This window comes from Cuculus canorus, chromosome 4 (genome assembly GCF_017976375.1).
Source record: "Cuculus canorus isolate bCucCan1 chromosome 4, bCucCan1.pri, whole genome shotgun sequence".
NCBI lineage: Eukaryota > Metazoa > Chordata > Aves > Cuculiformes > Cuculidae > Cuculus > Cuculus canorus.
In genome coordinates this window covers 2,912,685-2,934,712 of record NC_071404.1, presented here as the reverse complement: position 1 = coordinate 2,934,712, position 22,028 = coordinate 2,912,685, and the positions used below count along the sequence as shown (strand labels likewise).

The following is a 22,028-nucleotide window of genomic DNA, read 5'->3' as shown; positions in this document are numbered from 1 at the left end:
AGCAGATTGACTTAGAATCATAAAAGCATTTAGGTTGGAAAAAAACTCTGAGATCATTAAGTCCTACCACGAACTCAACACAAACTGCCTACAAGAAAGCTGGAGAGGGACTATCCATAAAGGCTTTTGATGATAGGACACGGGGGAATGCCTATGAACTAGAGAGGGGCAGATTTAGGCTTGATATAAGGACGAATTTCTTCACCGTGAGAGTGGTGAGACACTGGAACAGGTTTCCCAGGGAAGCTGTGGCTGCCCCATTCCTGGAGGTGTTCAAGGCCAGGTTGGATGGGGCCTTGGGCAGCCTGATCCAGTGGAATTTCCTTCCCTGTGGCAGGGGGTTGGAACTAGATGATCTTTAAGGTCCCTTCCAACCCAAACTGTTCTATGATTCTGTAATTCATCCAGTCCAACAATCAGCCCAACACCACTGTGCCTACGAAGTACCACATCTACACGCTTTTTAAACACATCCAGGTATAGAGACTCCACCACTGCCCTGGGCAGCCTCTTCCAGTGCTTCACCACTCTTTCTGTAAAGACATTTTCCCTAATATCCAACCTAAACCTCCCTTGGTGCAACTTGAGGCCATTCCCTCTCATCCTATCGCTTGTTACCTGAGGGAAGAGACCAACACCCACCTCACTACAACCTCCTCTCAGGTAGTTGTAGGTGATTAGGTCTCCCCTGGGTTTCCTCTTGTCAAGTCTAAAAGACTTTTCTGTCTTAATTGCATAAATTGCATGCAAATACCTCTGGGTCATTAACCTCCAGGGTGATCCCATTCACTTCAGGAGGTTTAATGGTATGGACTGGACTGACTTTTCCTGTTTTTGTTACTCTGTGGGTTGTATGTTTCTTAGATTGTTTTTCTTCATGCTGCCTAAAGGAAGAAATTACCTGAGAAACTGAGTGAAAAATGAAGCAGAACTTATAAATGTTATGCAAATAGAAAAAAGATGGAATAATCTCACATTATATTAAAAGAGAAAAACAAGCACAAATCCTTAAGCTATGATGAGTGAAAAATATTATTAAAAACATGGATAGCTGCCCTCTAGGAAGATAATTGCAATGGGGAAAGAAAAAGATAACTCTCTGTTCTCAGTGATACTGGTTTGGGGCAAAACTGCAAATAATTCACATATAAACAGATAAAAATGGAACTTGTTATTCAGTGAAATATTCCTCTAATAAAGGAGAAAAAAATGAGACAGGTTAGGATCATAGAATGGTTTGGGTTGGAAGGGACCTTAAAACCCATCCAGTTCCATCCCCCTGCCATGGGCAGGGACACCTCCCACTGGATTAGGCTCAAGGCTTTATCCAACCTGGCCTTGAACACCTCCAGGGATGGGGCAACCACACAACTGCTCTGGGCAACCTCAGCCAGGGTCTCACCACCCTCATTGTGAAGAAACCATCCTCATCGTGAAGAAGATGAAGATACTGCCATTTAATTACAGATGATTGCCAAAAAAAAGCTAATAGCACCTTCAGAGAGTGCCCCGAGTCTTTCCTTTTTCGTGCACGGTTTAGCAGGTGGAGCAGAGCCATTGAATCCTCCCTTTCTGCCTTTTGCCTCACCAGGGCAGTTGGGTGAGGACTAAGTCTTCTATCCTGCAAAAGGAGAGAAGTCAGTGCTTCCGTTAACTGCTGTTTCACTCAAGAGTTTGGTGGTGAGCAAAATCATAGAATCATATGGTTGGAAAAGAACTTTGAGATCATCAAATCCAACCATACTCATCCGCTTCTAAGCACCTCAGGTGGTCGCCCTGCAGCTTTTCAAGTACTTTAGGATCCTTTGGGAAGAAATGTGCTACGTGAGTTGAGTCATTCATTATAACAAGAAACCTTTCTGAAATGAGCTTTCTTTAATCCTAGCTTGTGATGCGTGGTCTGTCCTTCCTCGCCCGAGTCTCCATCACGATGTGAACAGGTTTGGACACTCAGCTGTTCTGTACAACAGGTAAGGTTATAGATAAGATGGGGAGGTGTCGGCATTTTTCATCCCTCAATAAATGCACCGCTGTAGATTGATAACACCCAAGACCAGAAGGCTGAGGATCTGTTGGAAACCTCTCAAAGTCCTCAGAACTTCACTCTTACAGTGTCTTTGGTATCTACATGTTTTAAGCACAAAGCTCAAACTCTGAAGTACTCTGTGAAATCAATTTTTACTCAACTCATTAGAACATAAAGGTAGCAAATGATTAGTAGTGATCAACAAATTAACAGTAATAGCTTTAAAGGCAGCGCGTCTCATCATTACTACAAGGGGATGAGCATAGTAATTAAGAAAGATATCTCACCAGTTGTCCCATTATCATCATCCGGATATTCAGTTGCTGTGGAGCCTCTTTTTTTGCAGCGTAGATTTGGAGAGCCTTCCCGGACAATTGAGAAGTCCTAAGCAGTGTATCCGCTCGTAGTTGAGGTCTCCAACCATCATTGCGAGGGGTCCAGCTTTTATATCATTGAATAAACAAATTACATCACCCCAAAAATGCGGAATCTCTGGCCCCGGCTGCTCACTGCCTCTTTCTCTCACGCTCTCTGCACCAAGAATAGCACAGCACAATCACCCCGATGATAGAAATGTCAGAAGTTACAGATGGAACATCGCACAAAGCGATGCAGTGCGAGTCACCCATGGCTCACCTGTATTCTTAGAATCATTGAATCCCTCCGTTGGAAAAGACTTTTGAGATCATCAAGTCCAAACGTACCTTATATTGTTTTAGGCCTGTCGATCATGCCCTGTCACTTCATCCCCTCTCTTTATCATTCTTATTATTCATATCCTATATTTCTTCCCTGGACTAAACTGTCTCAGCTCCCTTAGTTCTATTAAAAAAAATCTGATTTCTATTCCTTTTTCTTCTCTATATTTCTTATTTATTTCATAATTTCATTTATGTCATATTTCTATTTCTTATTTTGCTGCAATGATGGCTTTTATCTCCAAATCGTATTTTCCCTCCTGGTTTTTTAATGTGTCCATGTTTCACTTTACATCACTTATCCTGTGTGCCATTTCTTTAGCATCCCTGTGCTGTTCGGTAAGTGAGGTCATAGGTGAGATCTCTGCTGTTAAGCATTATGTCGCTACAATAATATTCCTGCTCTGGGGGAGCATCTGCTATTGTATTTGAGCCTGTGCAACGGAATTTGAGTAATGATATTTCTTAGGAGTCTTTCATTCTGCTTCCTTTATCCTTTGAGGATGCTGCCTGTAAATCAGTGTCATTAGTTAAAGCTCATTTTAAGCCAGGCAGATAACTGTCGCTGCTTTCTAAAGGATGGTGTCCTTCTAGATAGTCCCTTTCTCTCTAAAACCTCGCTCACTGTCTGTTTGTTTCAGTGTATACTGGGGACAGTAGAATCATGGAATAGTTTGGGTTGGAAGAGACCTTAAAGCCCATCCAGTTCCAACCCCCTGCCATGGGCAGAGACACCTCCCACTGGTTGCTCAAAGCCCATTCCAACCTGGCCTTGAACCAGGGATGGGACAGCCACAACTCCTCTGGGCAACTCATACCAGGGCCTCCACACCTTCATTGTGAAGAATTTCCTCCTAATGTCTAATCTAAATCTTCCCCCTTCCAATTTAAAGCCATTCCCCTTCATTTTATCACTCCAGGCCCTTGGAAAAAGTCCCTCCCTGGCTTTGCTTCCATGAAGGACAATTAAGCCTATGCTTTAGTTCCTACCTAAAACAGGATGAAAATCACGTTAAAAATACTATTCAACGAGAACTTTTATGCATTGACTCTTCTTCACTGTCTTATTAAATGCGTGTTTGGAAGTACAGGTGTGCAGATTTTTTTGGTGGCACTTTTCTGTCACTAATCATAGAATACCAGGTTGGAAGGGGCCTCAAGTATCATCTGGTCCAACCTTTTAGGTGATCTACGGTTGAACTGAGATGGCCCAGCACCCTGGCGAGCTGAGCCTTCAAAGTGTCCAGTGTAGAGGAATCCACCACTTCCCTGCAGAGATGATTCCCATGTTGAACTGTTCTTGTAGTGAAAAATTTTGTTCTGGAATCCAATCAGAATCTCCCCAGGAGCAACTTATCCCCGTTACTCCTTGATTTTTCCATGTGAGGGTGTCTCCATCCACTTGGTAGACACCCTCTATGTACTGGTTCATGGTAATGAGGTCTCCCCTAAGCCTTCTCTTCTCAAGGCTGTGCAAACCCGGTTCTTTTAGCCTTATAGGAGGTTTCCCAATCCTCTGATCAACTTTGGGGCCCTTCTCTGGATCCTCTCCAGCCTTTCCTCATCATTTTTGTATAGCAGGGACCAAAACTGGATGCCAGGTATGGCCTGACAACGGATAATGAAATCTGATGCTTTGCCTGATGCAGTTGTGATACTAAAGGAGATTTTAAAAAGCATCTTTATTTATTTCCCCTCCAAATCCTATTTTTTTTTTAGTTGCCTCACTGGTGCACTTCCTAACAGCCATGAAAATAACTGTGATTTTGTCACAGCGGTGGAGCAAGACGTGACAACACTGAATTGTTTTGTCTTAGCTGCTGAGTGCTGGTTTAACGGTGTGATACCATCTCCCTGATTTTTAGCCTTCCTCCCTCTCTAAGTGTTGTTCTTTGTAGGAGGTTCCCACATTTCCACAGCATATTGCCACACTGATCAGGTGTCACCCAGGGCTTTGGCTGAAGAAAGAGGTCGATCCACGACCTCAGGATGGTTTGACTCCATCTTAACACCCACCTGTAGAGACTCTCTGGCTTCTCTGAGATAGTGGAACTTGAGTGGCCTTTCCTTTAGTGCTTTCTATAACCCAGAGCTATTTATTTGGATTTATACACGCTGGAATGTACTAAAACACCTTGCTCACACCTTGAATCAAGTTGACCTGCAGCAGCGTGTGGTCTGTAAATCCAGGCAAAACCATTTGTGTCTTCACTTGTGTTTTGTGTAGCACCATGTATGTGTTTGGAGGCTTCAACAGTCTCCTCCTCAGTGACATACTGAAGTACACGCCTGAGAGATGTGAAGCTTTCGACAACGAAACGGCCTGCTTGCGAGCAGGTCCCGGCGTCAGGTGCGTGTGGGCCACCACCCCTCCTCGCTGCGTCCCCTGGGAAATGGCGACTGTAGAGCAGCAGCAAAAGGTCTTTGAAGACTGCCCTCCCAAGCCAGGTATGCGTCGCGTTCTTTCCATTTCCCTTTCCAACTTGTGTGCCGTTATCAGATCAAGTTTAAGATAGGGAAGGGGGTAGTTCTACTTCCTGGGACACCTTCTTCTGACCAAGTAGCCACAGTGGCTTGGAGATATTTCCACCTCTCCTTCCCGCCGTAGCTGCTTGCTCATTAGATTTTTTTCCTACCATACTGTTTGTACTTGCTTTCCTATCCCAAACAGACAACATCAGTCAGGAATCAGCCCTGGACTGTTGCTCTGTAGATATTTGCTCCAAGAACTGACCTTGTGAGAGCCAGCAGTTTGATGAGGAACAGCATGGGGCATGGGAAAGGAGCTGGGTCTTACAACGTTATCCTGTGCTCTTCGAGAGAGACAACAGCTGTTCAAGAAAATTCACTTTATTTTTCCTTCAATTAGATAGGAGCCATCAAAAAGAGCATTTGTTTTAAGGTCTAATTCCTGTTTTCTCCTTTATGATAATTCTTAAACAACTTTTCAGTGTTTTGTCCTCATGCATTCGTTGCTCTGAGCTGAATTACGCAAACCTTGATTCTGTAGTAGATGGCAACCTTTAATTATTTAAGAGAAATTGATGTAAAAGGACATTGCTTTGATGGGCTCTCAATGTACAGTAAATTTCCATGCAACACAGGCAATAAGATTGGAAAGATGGAGTGGAAAGTTCAAGCTTTGCATGAAAACGCTCCGTGTAATTGAAGGCCAGGCTTGGAGCAAAATGGGCTGCGGTGGGAGATGTTCACTGTCCTTGTGAAACGACCTCTGACGTGGTGCATGTGGACACTGAACATTGTCATGTTTCCATGTCTTGGTGCAGTTTCTGCTGTTGAATTTTCCATCTCTGTGGGCACTACAAATGATTGATGGTGCAAACGAATGCAATCTTCTATCAGTTCGATCACGTGGAAGTGTCTGATTTACTAAGTATAGTCGATAACGGAGAATCTACAGGCACTGCTGTTTGGTTATATCTTTTGCTGTATGTAATCAAGTTCTTAGAGCTCTGTCAGGAAATGCCTGTTTTTGGTCATGCAGGTTTTTTTCTTTAATAGCTGTAGACAATGAGAAATGTGATCAGATTACAGACTGCTATAGCTGTACAGCAAACACAAACAACTGTCAATGGTGCACTGACCAGTGTATCTCAATGCATAACAACTGCACAGAGGAACAGGTAAAGTCTCTCTAATACTTCTGTAGTTTAAATGTAGCCTTTTGAAATAGCAAATGTCCAGATGTCTTGGTTTTGTCAGGGTTACGGCTCCTGTTGTTTCGTTATTTCCGTTGCTTGTGTAGCTCTGACCCGCTAAAGTAAAGTGGTTTGGGTTGGAAGAGACCTTGAAGCCCATCCAGTTCCAACCCCAACTGCCATGGGCAGGGACACCTCCCACTGGATCAGGCTGCTCAAAGCCTCATCCAACCTGGCCTTGAACACCTCCAGGGATGGGGCAGCCACGACTTCCCTGGGCAACCTGGGCCAGGGCCTCACCACCCTCATAGGAATACATTTCTTCCTAAGATCTCATCTCAATTTCCCCTCTTTCAGCTTAAAACTATTCCTCCTCGTCCTAATCCTGCACTCCCTGATAAAGAGCCTCTCTCCAGTTTAACTGTAGCCCTCTTCAGGTACTAGAAGGCTGCTCTAAGGTCTCCCCATAGTCTTCTCCATACTGAACAATCCCGACTCTCTCAGACTGGCCTCATATGGGAGATGCTCCAGCTCTCAGATCACGTTCGTGGCTTCCTGTAGACTTCCTCTAGCTGATCTGTGTCCTTCCTGTGTTTGAATTGTTTTTTCAAGTTGGTCCAAGGGCTTTTCCTGGGACTCTTCGCTCAATTTAAGAGGGTGGGGAAGGGCAGGAGAAGAGCTGGTATGGTTACTCAGTTTGGGTTTGTGATCCCTAGAGCCTTCCCTTGGAAGAAAACTGACCCTTTTGTAAGAGCTCTCTTGTAAGGAAAATATGTCAGATGGTGGCCTGGGGGAACGTCTTGACTACACAGGCGATGTCCAGCGTTGCGGCTTTAGAATGGAGAGTTTGCTTTGTAGATCTGAAATGTGAAGTTTAGTGTGGAGTCATTGTGGTTGTTATAATCTGACAGTTGTTGGATGGGGAAAAAAGCCTCATCTGTGTTGTTTATTTTAGGCTCCTATCACTCGCTATGGGAATTGTCCTAAGGACAACCCTGCCTACTACTGTAACAAAAAGACAAGTTGCAAAAGCTGTGCCATGGATCAAAACTGTCAGTGGGAACCCAGGAATCAGGAGTGTATCGCTTTACCAGGTATGTATTTGTTCTATTAGCGTAAATAAAAGAACCATGGAATGATTTGAGTTGGAAGGGACCTTAAAGATCTAATTCCAGCTGCCATGCCATAGACACGAACACCTCCCACTAGATCAGGTTGCTCGAAAAAGCCTCAAATTCACTCAGTCCAAAAGCTTTTTACCCCATATTGCGATCTTCTAGTGCTAAACTGGAGTAAATAATGTTGTTTAATCATACCAGCTTTGGTATAAAACTTAATTTCTTGTAAATTCAGAAAGTCTGATGGAGTATTTTTCAGTCTCAATTATCTGAAGAGGAGGATGATTACTCGTGTAATTATTAGGCTGCGTTTCATGTCTCTCTTCTCATTTGATAAAAGCAGTGCTGTTGATATAATAGGCTTCTGCAAGATATTAGATTTAATAATGCATGTTATTTAATTTTAGAAACTAGGATTGCGCAAAAGCGTAATGGCACGTACTGGCAAATTAGGCAAATAACACCTAAAGTCTATAAGGAAACTTCTCTTGTTGGAGTGTTTCCAGCGGGAGATGATGGGAGTTGATTATCAGCCCCACTGTAGTAACATGGGGCGTTTTTTCCCAGTGACTGTGAGAGAAATATGGTATCTTCAGGAATCGACATTTGCAGTTAATAGGATATGGAGAAGGGGAGAAAAACAACACAGGCAGAAGCTTTAGAAGGATATGGAAAGCAAATTCTGATTCAGTAGGTCTGGATGTGTCCCGGTCTGGCCTTTCATAGTTTGAAAACTGAATAAAAAGTGAGAAGACCCGAAAGAAACATAGAATCATGGAATGGTTTGGGTTGGAAGGGACCTTAAAGCCCATCCAGTTCCAAAACCCCATGGACAGGGACACCTCCCACTGGATCAGGTTGCTCAAAGCCCCATCCAACCTGGCCTGGAACATCTCCAGGGGTGGGGCAGCCACAACTTCTCTGGGCAACCTGTGCCAGTGTTTCACCAATGTCATCATGAAAAATGTCTTCCTAATGTCTAATCTAAATCTTCCACCTTCCAATTTAAAGCCGTTCCCTTTCATCCTGTCACTCCAGGACCTTGTAAAAAGTCACTTCCCAGCTTTCCCAGAGCCCCTTCAGGTACTGGAAGCTGCTCTAAGGTGTCGCTGGAGCCTTCTGTTTATGGTGAACAACCCCAACTCTCTCAGCCTGTCCTTAGAGCAGAGGTGCTCCAGCCGTTTCCCCTTGTGCCATCACTTCTTACTCATGAGAAGAGACCAGCACCCACCTCACTACAACCTCCTCTCAGGGAGCTGTAGAGACCAGTGAGGTCTCCCCTCATCCTCCTAAATAATGTTTTGATGTAGTGGAAGGGCTCCTTCACTCCTTTGAATGCTGATGAAGGTCACTCTCATCTCTGAGTTTCCTTTCTTTATTCCCCCTAGAAAACATCTGCGGAACAAACTGGCATTTGGTTGGCAACTCCTGCTTGAAAATCACAAACGCCAAGGAGAACTACGATCATGCCAAACTGTTCTGCAGATCCAACGGTGCTTTGCTAGCGTCCCTCACGACACAGAAAAAGGTAGAATTTGTTCTAAAGGAGCTGCAGAAGATGCAGGCGTCGGTGAGTGCTTCTCTTTTATGTCCCCCGAGTAATTAAGCTCCGACTGTGGAGCAGTCCTTGCTGGGGCATTGTATGCTCTGTACAGACAGAAATGCCTCTTAACTGAGAAGGACTGATTTTCCTTTTGAAATTCAACAGGCCCTGTGGGTGCTTTTGAAGTGCAATTGTAGAGAATGTAAATGGGGAAGATAAATATAAACATACACGGTGCCTCAAAGGTATCGCTTTCTATAACGCAATCACCCGCGTGTTTCTCTTGTGGGATACACGACTGCAGCAGGACTCCTCTCGCGACTTATACACAATATTTTATAAATAAGGGTCCCTCTGGGGCACCGGAGGTGTTTAATGCGAGGCATTTAAAGTTATTTATTCCACTCAGAAAAGCGACTGTTTAAAATATTAGCTTCTTACTCCGCAGAGCTGCTCGGCTTGTTTGGAGTTATTTATGTTTGATTTAGTGGCAGGTGCTTTTTTATCGGAGACGGCAAGAAGGGAATTGGAATCTGTCCCTCTTCATGCATCAATAAAATAAATACGTTTTCCCCAGTCCCTGGCAGCAGCAGGGAGGTGTTCAGGGCAGGAGGTGTAGGTGGTGCTACAGACCAACCCGAGAGTGATGCTGCACAGCTTCGCTGAAATCCTGGTCCGGGCTGCTGAGCTTGTGGCCTGATGGCACATGGGGGTAACTCCGCTTGGATCCTGGAGGCCACTCTAGGTAGGACTGGCAGTCAGGAGGGGTTCTGTTTAGGAAGAATGAGGCTGGAAGCAGTCAGATTGCTCCATTTCAGAGGAGAACATACAGTGGAAATGAGAACATTCCCTGCATTCGTTCCCTTTGTAATCTTCAAGTGGCATTTCAATGGTTATTGGGTTTTAGAATCATAGAGTCATGGAATGGTTTGGGTTGGAAGGGACCTTAAAGCCCATCCAGTTCCACCCCCCTGCCATGGGCAGGGACACCTCCCACTGGATCGGGCTGCCCACGGCCCCATGCAAGCTGGTCTTGAACACCTCCAGGGATGGGGCAGCCACAGCTTCCCTGGGCAACGCGGTCCAGTGCTTCCCCACCCTCAAAGGAAAATATTTCTTCCTAAGATCTCATCTAAATCTCCCTTCTTTAGGTTAAAGTTATTCCCTCCTGTCCTACCTGTGCACTCCCTGATCAAGGGCCCCTCCCCAGCTTTCCTGGAGCCAATTCAGATAAGATTGTTAATCTTTTGTAAAGTAAGGAAGACAAGCCTGGGATGTTGTAAAAGCACACAGTTCGAACACCTCCAGGTGATTCTGGATATGCCAGTGCTTAAATGTAGTGTAAAATCTAAAGATGTATATCAACCTTTCCCCAACAGTTCTTGAACCCTTACACGGGGGAGGAAAAAAAATGTTAATTTATGGTTATTTTTTCTCTAAAGTGTCCTTTAGAAAGTGAGGCTTGGAAATCTGAAGTGACTATTAGCCCGTTTGATTTGGTATTGAGTGCTTGTGATGCGGGAAAATGACTTTGCTAAAAAGCCAACCTGTGTTTGGTACTTGGACGTTTTGCCCATCAGCGGCTGCTCCTGCTGAGCCGGGGAGGTTGCACTTCGCAGTTACTTCATTTTTAATTAGCTGTGGAAAGGTGTTTTGTTATAGAACCAAAGAATAACAGAATGGTTTGGGTTGGAAGGGACCTTAAAGCCCATCCAGTTCCACCCCCTGCCATGGGCAAGGACACCTCCCACTAGATCAGGTGGCTCAAAGCCCCATCCAACCTGGCTTTGAACACCTCCAGGGATGGGGCAGCCACAGCTTCCCTGGGCAACCTGGGCCAGGGCCTCCCCACCCTCATCGTGAAGAATTTCTTCCTAATGTTTGTTCTAAATAGCGTGGGAAGGCATTGGTGTTGGCATGTGGTGGTATGTAACCCTGGTGCTGTTAGGAGTTAGTGCTCTTATGCTTGGGAAGGTGAAGTAGGTGATGGTTTTATACAGCAGGGAAGGCTTTCTGAGAGTAACTATGCCCCCAAAGTGCTTCAATGGAGAGAAGATATGAGTGGTACCATAAGATCTTTGAATCACAGAATCATAGAATTGTTGGAAAAGAACTTTAAGATCATCAATTCCAACTGTAGCTGTCCACTGTTAAAGCAGATCCCTGAGCACCTCATCTACCCACCTGTTAAGCACCTTCCAAAATGGGGACTACACCGTCTCCCTGGGCAGCCTCTGCCACTTCTTGAGAACCCTTTCCATGAAGAAATTTTTCTTGATCTCTGATCTGAACCTGCCCCGGTGCAGCTTGAGACCATTTCCTCATCTCCTGTCATCTGTGACTTGGGAGAAAAGACCAACACCCACCTCACTACAACCTCCTTTCAGGCAGTTGTAGACAGGGATAAGATCTCCTCTCAGCTTCCTTTTCCCCAGGATAAACAAGCCCAGGTCCCTCGGCCACTCCTCATAAACTTTTTCTTCCGCCCCTTTCCCAGCTGTTCCCCTTCCCTGGACTCTCTTCAGCCCCTCAATGTCCTTCTTGGAGTGAGGAGCCCAAAACTGAACCCACGTGGGTGTAAATGTTGGACTTGTTCCCCTCCTGGTTTCCATAATTAGAAATATAGCTTGAAAAATACAGTAATAATTGGTGTTTCCTGAAGGATCCCTCTCTCTCTGTGACATTTAGTTCTGATAACACCGAGAAATATTTCCCTTATTAACATCTAACGTGGCAAAGTTGTTCTGAACATTATATGGTGATGTATATTTGCTTTTAATACTGAAGGTCATAAAACTGGGTATTAAACCACTTTCCTTTCTTTCTAGCCCAAACCTGTGACTCCATGGGTTGGACTGAGGAAGATCAACGTGTCCTATTGGTGCTGGGAAGACATGTCTCCCTTCACTAACACCCTTGTCCAGTGGCTCCCCGAGGAACCAAGTGATGCTGGGTTTTGTGGGTATTTAGCCGAGCCTTCCAATCAGGGGCTGAAGGCAGCGACGTGTATTAATGAAGTCAACGGGAGCATCTGCGAAAGGCCAGGTAACGATATCCGACTCGGATGTCTTCTAGGGAGAGGATTTACACCCTCAGACACATGGTGTGAATGTTGGGGTTGTCCAAGGCAGAGGAAGGAGTTGGACTCTGATCCTTGTGGGTCCCTTCCAACTCGAGTCATTCTATGCTTGACCAACAGGTATTTGTATTTCCTAAAGAGTAAAGAGAAACCCTTTCACTACAATTAAAACTATCTGGATTGTTAATTTGTGTCACGGTTTAGCTTCTGCCCAGCCAATTTTGGCACCATAAACCGAGCAGTTAGGCTCCCGATTCCCTTTCTCCCTCCATCCCTTGGGAGGGGGAAATGAGTGGAAAAGGCTTGTGGGTAGGAAACTAAAACTACGGTTTTAATGAAATTAATAAGAAGAACAAGACAACAATAATGATGATGATAATGATGGAATAATAAGAAAGTATTAAAATGTATGCAAATATATGAAGTCACACCCCCCACCCATTGATGATTCTATGTCACCACAGATGCTGCAGAGCAGACACAAGGGAAAGGGTCCAAGGTTAGGGAGGAGCTGGGCTCACAAACTGGATTCAGGAATGCACGGATCCAGGATCAGGGGCAACCGGACAGACGAGGTCCTCACATTGGCCATCGCAGAAGATAACGTGACTCTTGTGATTTCTCACTTTTATCCCGAGTATGATGTCTATGGGATGGAATCCCCTGTTGATCAGTTTGGGGTCACCTGTCCTGTCCTGCAGGTGCACCTTTTTCACTTCTTTGACTCAGGGCTCCACCAGCTCAAGGATGGCCTTGGGTTCTATAGGAATAAGGTCAAGCAGTGTCCTTTCTGCATCCCAGTGCTCCGTGTGATCACTGCGAGAGACAAACCCCGTCTGAAAACCCTGCAGTGAACTTTCCGAAAGTGAGGTTACTTAGAGGAGACTGAGCTGAAGTCAGAAACTGATTCTGCTTAGCTCAAACCACAACATTCCACCCTTTATCCCATACCATTCACGCCGTGCTCAGATAATTACTACTCTGATCGTCAAATATACCAACCACAACACATCGCCAAAGAAAAGTAGTCTGGGAAAGTCCCACTTGTAGTTGTTTCATATGAATCAGAGATTTTAAAAAGCTGCTTTACATTTACTCTATTAACTGTAAAATACTTGGAAGTATGTTATACTTTAATTATTTTGCTCTAAATTACATACCTGCGCGTGACATTTAGGTTAATTATGGTATGGAGCAATCTCCTGGTTAATAAAAAAATAAAAGCTCTTTTCCAGTTGAGCTCCCCTTTCTCCGTCGCCAGAGGAGGATTTTATCAAAGTTTGAAATTAATTGGACAAAGACACTTTGGAGATAGGAGAACTTTTTAAAAGAAGCTGTTTGCTTTTGGGAAAAGTCGTCTAGCTTTGTTGGAACTGTGTATCTTTTAAAATGGTTTGAGGTGTTAACTCTTCCTTAGAGATGATTATTTGTGAATACAAATTAAGGCCTCTCAAAGTTGGCCCACGACGTAACGTTTCTAAGTAAGCTACACCACTTCCAGTCATTCTTTGTGGAAGTGCAGGGTGCGGGTCATGGAAACTGAACTCAAAATTGTGTTTATTTTAACTCACAGCATCAGTTTAGGCTCTTAACTTGATTTTTATGATCTGAGTGTAGTCGCTTGATTCAAAAGGTAAAGCACTGGCTCACCCGAGAAACTCCTGAGTTAGTTCTGCTATGAGTACTCATTTTATATATGGTACGTACAGAATGATTTGGGTTGGAAGGGACCTTAAAGATCATCCAGTTCCAACCCCCCTGCCATGGATCCCACTGGATCAGGCTGCCCAAGGCCCAGCCAACCTGGCCTTGAACACCTCCAGGGATGGGGCAGCCCCCAGTTCCCTGGACAACCAGTGCCTCACCACTCTCATGGTGAAGAAATTCTTCCTTATGTCAAGCCTAAATCTGCCCTTCTCTGCTTTAAACCTGTTCCCCCTCATCCTATCCCCACAAGCCTTTGTGAACAGTCCCTCTCCAGCTTTCTTGTACCCCTTCAGCTCTAAAGCTGCTCTAAAACTCTCCTTGGAGCCTTCTCTTCTCCAGGCTGAACAAGGTGAACTCTCTCAGCCTGTCCTCGTATGGGAGGTGCTCCAGCCCTCTGATCATCCTTATGGCCTCCTTTTTGACGTGTTCCAACAGCTCCTTCTTCTTCTGTTGAGGATTCCAGAACTGGACACAATAGTCCAAATGAGGTCTCACAAGAGAGGAATAGAGGGGCAGAACCTCCTCCCTCCCTGCTGGCCACGCTGCTTTGGATGCAGCCCAGGATATGGTTGGTTTCTGGGCTGTGAGAGCACATTGCCAGCTCATATTGAGCTTCTCCTCCCCCAGCACCACAAGTCCTTCTCCTCAGGGCTGCTCTCAATCACATCATCCCCCATCCTGTATTGAAGTCAGGGATTGCCTTGACCTGTATTTATGTATAGGTATATGATCAAATAACTTAAAACTCATCCCAGTCTGCTCATATAAAACGTGGGGTTTCTTCCCAACGCTTGGGTTGGAACAATATTTAAGGAACACATCAACAGACCCGCTGAGAGACACAGACCACGTTCCCAACACTGTTTAAATAGGTTTTAATGTAAATACTTTGAAAAGCATTATCACTCATGAAGGCTACGCGATAAGAGAAATGATTTTACTGTGCTTACTGCATTTCTTGTATTTACTGTGATATAAAGTATCTCCAGCTCCATCCAGCAACACCACAAAGTGGTGCAAATCTGTGATATTGAACTATTTTTCAGCCTGAATAATAGACAAACCTTTTTATCTCATGTCCTTCTCTTGGGGCTCATTACCAGTTTCCTTCAGGAATAAAAGGTGACTCTTGTCTTGCTCCCTGCAGCAAACCACAGCGCCAAGCAGTGCCGCACGCCCTGCGCCCTGCGGACGATGTGCGGGGAGTGCACGAGCGGCAGCTCCGAATGCATGTGGTGCAGCAACATGAAACAGTGCGTGGACTCCAACGCTTACGTGGCCTCCTTTCCCTACGGCCAGTGCATGGAATGGTACACCATGAGCAGTTGTCCACGTGAGTTACTGCTTCTGTGTCTTGGCAGATGGACTCATCTCAAGTAGAGATGAGTCTTGTGCTTGTTGGCATTTGCTGGTAGAGGTCATCAAACTCCATAGGTCAGTCATACTGACCAGTGGGATTTTCATAAATAAGAAGTGCCTGATCCCAGGAGCTTCATGTGTGCAGCTCCGTTGTGCGTCATATAAAGCATTAAACAGAATTAATCATGGAATTGTACAATAGTTTGGATTGGAAGGGACCTTAAAGCCCATCCAGTTCCAACCCCCTGCCGTGGGCAGGGACATCCCATTAGATCAGGCTGCCCAAGGCCCATCCAACCTGGCCTTGAACACCTCCAGGGATGGGACAACCGCAACTTCCCTGGGCAACCTGGGCCAGGTCCTCGCCACTCTCACGGTGAAGAAATTCTTCCTTATGTCCAGTCTAAATCTGCCCCTCTCCAGTTTATACCCATTCCCCCAGTTTATACCCATTCCCCCTCGTCCTATTGCTACAAGCCTTTGTGAACACTGCAAGCCTTTGTGAATTAATGTTGTTTAACTTTGTTTAGTGTAATTAATCAATTAAACTAAATGCCGGATAGCAAAGGTTTTCAAGTGAGATCATGAAATCTCTGCTTTTTTTTTTTCCTAGTGGAGAAGCGCTCATTTCATTATTTGAATTCTTACCCATCGAATTAATTGAGTAATTAGTTGCGAATTAGTTATGTAATTTGATGTACTTAACTTATTTGTATCTCTTCTGTCTCTCTTTTATTCATACATGGAGCCATGTAATTTACTGTTAGGTTATTACGAGTCTGAGAGAGTTGAGGTTGTTCAGCCTGGAGAAGAGAAGGCTCCAGAGAGACCATAGAGCCATAGAGCAGCTTCCAGTGCTGAAAGGGGCTCCAGAAAAGCTGGGGAGGGACTTTTTTTAAAGCCCTGGAGTGATAGGATGAGGGGGGATGGCTTTAAATTGGAAGGAAGAAGATTTAGATGAGACATTGGGAAGAAGTTCTTCATGATGATGGTGTGGAGGCCCTGGTCCAGGTTGCCCAGGGAAGTTGTGGCTGCCCCATCCTTCGAGGTGTTCAAGGCCAGGTTGGATGGGGCTTTGAGCAGCCTGATCCAATGGGAGGTGTCCCTGCCCATGGCAGGACGGTTGGAACTGGATGGGCTTTAAGGTCCCTTCCAACCCAAACCATCCTATGATTCTATGATTATCAGATCCAGATTAGTGTTCAACAAAGTTGTTTATTCTGAAGTATTGTCTACATGTAGCCCACAGTAGGAATTTCTAACTTATTTATGAGAAATGGTTGGGTTTTTTTTTTCCTGTTTCAATGGATGTGAGCAAAGTGTAAAAGATTTATGGTGGTTTTTTATAGCTGAAAACTGTTCAGGCTACTGCACGTGTGCTCACTGTTTGGAGCAGCCCGGCTGTGGCTGGTGCACCGACCCGAGCAACACCGGCAAAGGGAAGTGCATCGAAGGCTCCTATCGAGGTCCGGTCAAGATGCCAACTCCATCTGCAACAGGGAAACACAGCTTGGAACCTGTCCTTAATGTCAGCATGTGTCCTGTGGAGAACAGCTACAACTGGTCCTTTATTCAGTGTCCAGGTAAGTGAGCGACGTTTAAATGTTCAAGCGTTTCAGCAGTAGCAACAGTGAAATGAGAAGAGAGCAGCTTTTAAAGACTGAAGTGATGTCTGTGTTCCTTGTTGTTAATGGGAGGAGGAAGAGAGCTTGGAAGAAAAACAAGAAAATAAAGCATTTTGAGATGGAAGGAGTTGTGCAGGTGTCTGCAGGAGAGCTGCGGAGCTCTGCTGCACTTGGGACAAAACAACCCCGTGCAGCTCCGGGATTGGGGAAGAGTGGCTGGAAAGCTGCCAGGCAGAGAAGGACCTGGGGGTGTGGGTTGACAGTGGCTGAACATGAGCCAGCGGTGGCCCAGGTGGCCAAGAAGGTCAGTGGCATCCTGGCCTGTGTCTGTAGTGGCGTGGCCAGCAGGAGCAAGGAAGAGATTGTGTCCCTGGACTCAGCACTGGTGGGGCCACACCTTGACTCCTGGGTTCAGTTTTGGGCCTCTCACTCCAAGAAGGATATTGAGGGGCTGGAGCGCATCCAGAGAAGGGGAATGGAGCTGGGGAAGGAGCTGGAGAACAAAGGTTATGAGAGGCAGCTGAGGGACCTGGGGTTGTTTATCCTGGAGAAAAGGAGGCTGAGGGGAGACCTCATCACTGTCTACAACTGCCTGAAGGGGGGTTGTAGCGAAGTGAGTGTTGGTCTCTTCTCCCAAGTCACAGGCGACAGGACGTGAGGAAATGGCCGCAAATTGCCCCAGGGCAGGCTCAGATTGGACATGAGGAAAAATTTCTTCACAGAAAGAGGCTGTCCAAGGAGGAGTCCATCCCTGGAGATGTTTAAAAGATGGGCAGATGAGGTGCTCAGGGATCTGGTTTAGTGGTGGACAGGTGTCGTTGAGGTAACTTTGACAAGACGGTCAGAAAACTGATTCTACTTCAGCTCAATGCATAAGACTGCGAGAGCCTTCCTGAAAGAAGCATGAAACGATTTCATTGAGGCTCTGCAGAGCGCAGACTTGTGAGGATCTATATGAAGCACTAGATTTGAGTACAAATACTCACCCGTTTCTGTTTCCCTCAGCCTGTCAGTGCAACGGGCACAGTAAATGTGTCAACGAAAGCATTTGTGAGAAGTGCGAAAACCTGACAACTGGCAAACACTGTGAGACTTGTATCTCAGGCTACTACGGCGATCCTACTAATGGAGGAACATGCCAGCGTAAGTGATGCTTTAAATCTTCCTGCGCTGAACTCTTTGATGTTTTCCTCTCTTTATTCGTTCCTCTGCTGAAATTATATCCTGATAAAGCATTTTTTCTTTCCTGCAAGCAAGGCACAATCCTTGATTCTTCCAATCAAAGATACAGAAACTGCTTGATGAAATTCTTTGATTTTTCTTGCGTGAGATAAAGATGACTTTTTTTACTGTCCTTGGTAAACTTCAAATGGCCACAGTGAAAAATGGGTTTGTTTCACTGTTTCATGGTCCTATTTTGAAAGGGAGCAGTGTTAATTCCAATGTCTTGAACGAATTTCTGCTTATCTACATTTTCACCTTCTGTTACATTTGGTTAAAAGCCTTGTCCATTTGTTGTTATGATTGTCTACTTCCTGAAATGCTTGCCGTATTTCATGGAGGAGTTGGCTAGATTTCAGTTGAGAATTAACTGATCGCTGCTAAAATTGCCTTCTACGTTTGTAACGTGCTTTGGGACTCTTTAGCACAAAGAACATTTTTGGTTGTGCAAGATCCAGTCAACAAATTGGGAAAAGAACCTTTCTTGAAGGATCATTGTTAACCCAGAACCTTGCTGTGATAGGTGAGGTGCAGATGTAAGGGAAGGTGCTTCTTGCTCTGAAGAACTTTGATGGAATATCTTGAGGTGGAGCGATCTCAGATACAGAAGTGGAAAAGGTAGACCAGAAATGACGTTGTTCGGTGTCAGAGTAACATCCGTACTTCAGTGAAGTGAGTGTGGGTGGTTTGTGGGCATCTTGGAAGAAATGAATGAAGGTGATTATTAGGACATAAATTGGAGAGACGTGGATTTGACAGATGGGCCACTCAGTGGATAAGGAATTGTCTGGATGGTCGCACTCAAAGGGTTGTGGTGTGGAGACTGATGACGAGTGGTGTTCCTCAGGAGTCAGTATTGAGACCAGTGTTTAACATCTTTGTTGGAGACGGACAGTGGGATTGAGGGCACCCTCAGCAAGTTTGCTGATGACACCAAGCTGTGTGGTGCAGTCCACGTGCCGGAGGGAAGGGGTGGAATCCAGAGGGACCTTGACAGACTTCAGAAGTGGGACTGTGCGAACTTCTTGGAGTTCAGTAAGGCCAAGTGCAAGGTCCCACACCTGGGTCAGGGCAATTCCAAGCACAGTTACAGGCTGGGCAGGGAGTGGATTGAGAGCAACCCTGAGGAGAAGGACTTGGGGTGCTGGTGGATGAGAAGCTCGACATGAGCCAGCAGTGTGTGGGTTGCAGCGCAGAAAGCCAACCATGTCCTGGGCTGCATCCAAAGCAGTGGGATCAGCAGGGCAAGCAAGGGGATTCTGCCCTTTGCTCTACTCTGCTCTCTTGAGACCTCATCTGGTGCCCCACATTCAGTTCTGGAGTCTCAGCACATGAAGGACATGGGTCTGTTAGAGCGAATCCCGAGGAGGCCACAGAGATGATCCCATATGAGGACAGGCTGTGAGAGCTGCAGTTGTTCACTCTGGAGAAGAGAAGGCTCTTGGGAGACTATAGAGCAGCTTCCAGTACTGAAAGAGGCTCCAGGAAAGCTGTGGGGAGGGGCTCTTGATCAGAGAGTGCAGGGATGGGATGAGAGGGAACGATTTTAAGCTGAAAGAGGGGAGATTGAGATGAGATCTTCAGGAATAAATGTTTTCCTGTGAAGGTCCTGAGGTTCTGGCCCAGGTTGCCCAGAGAAGTTGTGGCTGCCCCATCCCTGGAGGTGTTCAAGGCCAGGTTGGATGGGGCTTTGAGCAGCCTGATCCAGTGGGAGGTGTCCCTGCCCATGGCAGGGTGGGTGGAACTGGATGGGCTTTAATGTCTCTCCCAACCCAAACCATTCTATGATAATGAGCAAACATTGAAGACCTTGTGTTGCTCCTTTAAAGTGTGGAGACAATCCAGTAGAAGATACATGATTCATTTAGTGTGTTTACTGGAGGTAATGTCAACCTTTTGGATGAAGATGAGAGGTCAGTACCTGGAGCATGAATGTCCCGTTTCCTAAAGTAAGAGCAAATAGGTGAAGTTTGAGGCTATGAAGAAGAACCTCCCAGTAGAGAGATTCGAGGAAGGGGATTAAAAGATCCCAGATGGGGTCAAGGCTGCCTCGCTTAGAGAAAAGGGTGTTGCAGTAGCTGGAATATGGAGTTGGAACAGGCAGCACAACGGCACGAGTCCAAAGGAAAAGAAAGTTGCATCTCTTACGCTTTATTTCAGAGCTTTATCTGCGAGATTTAAATCCTGCTGATATTCGTAAACTCATTTCGTGTGAAGATAATTTGAAGTGCAGGAATGAATAAATTGAGGCTGAGTTGGCCCAAGAAAATACCTCATTCTACTCTGAGCATTCAGGTTTGATCTCCAGATCACAACGTGCCTTTTGATATATGTTTCTTTTCTATACATGTGGAAACTGAGAATGAGTTCCTTTGGACTCTTTTGCATGGGGATTGGCCAAAAATAGTTCGTTGTTGAGATAACGATAGACCTACAGTCATCCAGATGCCTCAAAAAGAAAATGTGTTAAGACTGTGGAACAGCATTTGTTTCGTTATCTGATGAAACCAGTAGCTCATGTCAAAAGTGCTTTGCTCTCAAGTGCTTTGGGCCCAGGTTTTTAATTTGCTGGGATTTAACACTATTTACTGTGAAGGTGAAAGAATGAGGGATGCAGGAAGCTGAGCAGAAAGGCGGAGGTGGATGGGAAGAGGAGAGAAGGAATCATCCTGTCTGATGCAGTCGGGGTGACTGCTCGCCATTAGTCATTTTTGCTCACTGGAAAGATTTCCAGAGGGGATTTCTTCAGATGAGGATCTGCTGACGAGCAACAGAGTCAGCTCCTGCTTTTTCCCTCCTTCCTTTCCCGTTAATGAAGTGCTGATTGCACTCTTCTCTGTGCCTTTATTTTGGGACCCACAGGAAAGCTGAGGAGGTGCTCTTTATCAGGGAGTGCAGGGATAGGACGAGGGGGAATGGTTTTAAGGTGAAAGAGGGGAGATTGAAATGAGATCTTAGGGAGAAACGTTTCCCTGTTAGAGTGATGAGGCCCTGGCCCAGGTAACCCAAAGAAGTCATGGACTGCCCATTCCTGGAGGTGTTCAAAGCCAGGTTGGATGAGGCTTGGAGCAGCTGAATCCAGTGGGAGGTGTCCCTGCTCATGGCAGAGGGGCAGGACTGGATGGGCTTTAAGGTCTCCTCTGACCCAAAGCATTCCATAGTTCTATGATTCCGTGATTTATGCTTTATTTTGTGTGCCACACAGTTTTGAGAGCCCATGGTTGCATCCGTGCTGGAGATGGTTGTTGGTACTCTCCATCCTGATGCACAAGCGTATCTGTATTTGCATGCTTAGCGCCGAGTGGGAATCCTTCTATGTCCGCGTGCATCAGGAACACAAGGAGCATAAATATCCTCAAAATAGCAAACATTCAGTGTTGGAAAAATTGTTGGTGTTGAGTATCTTAGAATCATAGAATGATTTGGGTTGGAAGGGACCTTAAAGATCATCCAGTTCCAGTGCCCCTTGCCATAGGCAGGGACATCTCCCACTGCACCAGGCTGGTCAAAGCCCCATCCGACCTGGCCTTGAACACCTCCAGGGATGGGACAGCCATAAATTCCCTTGGCAACCTGTATTCTCCACTCTGCTGAGCCATCGGGAGTCTGAGTGACACTGTTGGGACAATTTCCAACAGGTAAGCCTGTGCCGAGCTGCAATTGGTAGCGATGGGGTTCAAAAGCCAGGTAGGAATAAAAAGAGGGGATGGAGTAAGATGCCTTTTCGTGCTGCTCTGTGCCACCAGGGCAGGTGAACGTTGCTCTGTCGCCTGTGTTGAAAGAATTTTGTCAAACTACAGTTATTTCTAGGGAAGAATTGCTTGCATCTCACCGTAGGCATTGGTGTTGGGCAGATAATAACTAAATGGTAGGTAAATCACTCCTCAGCGATTGCTTTTAGAAGGTGTCCAATGTAGAGAAGTGTTAATCAGGAAGGGCAGGGAATGCAGCACATCAAATGTGAAAATAGCTGCAAGGTGCTTTCTCCGCATT

At 45.6% G+C, this 22,028-nt stretch overlaps 1 protein-coding gene across 1 annotated transcript in view; it reads left to right on the top strand.

Moving 5' to 3' along the window:
- The window catches only part of ATRN (attractin), a 208,728-nt gene that overhangs the window by 94,604 nt on the left and 92,096 nt on the right, over positions 1-22,028 (top strand). The window contains exons 11-19 of the mRNA XM_054064661.1: positions 1,886-1,970; positions 4,952-5,172; positions 6,247-6,368; positions 7,339-7,477; positions 8,890-9,071; positions 11,873-12,089; positions 14,978-15,163; positions 16,539-16,772; positions 17,820-17,957. Coding sequence (XP_053920636.1) covers positions 1,886-1,970; positions 4,952-5,172; positions 6,247-6,368; positions 7,339-7,477; positions 8,890-9,071; positions 11,873-12,089; positions 14,978-15,163; positions 16,539-16,772; positions 17,820-17,957 — 1,524 coding nt within the window. The remainder of the gene's footprint in view (positions 1-1,885; positions 1,971-4,951; positions 5,173-6,246; positions 6,369-7,338; positions 7,478-8,889; positions 9,072-11,872; positions 12,090-14,977; positions 15,164-16,538; positions 16,773-17,819; positions 17,958-22,028) is intronic.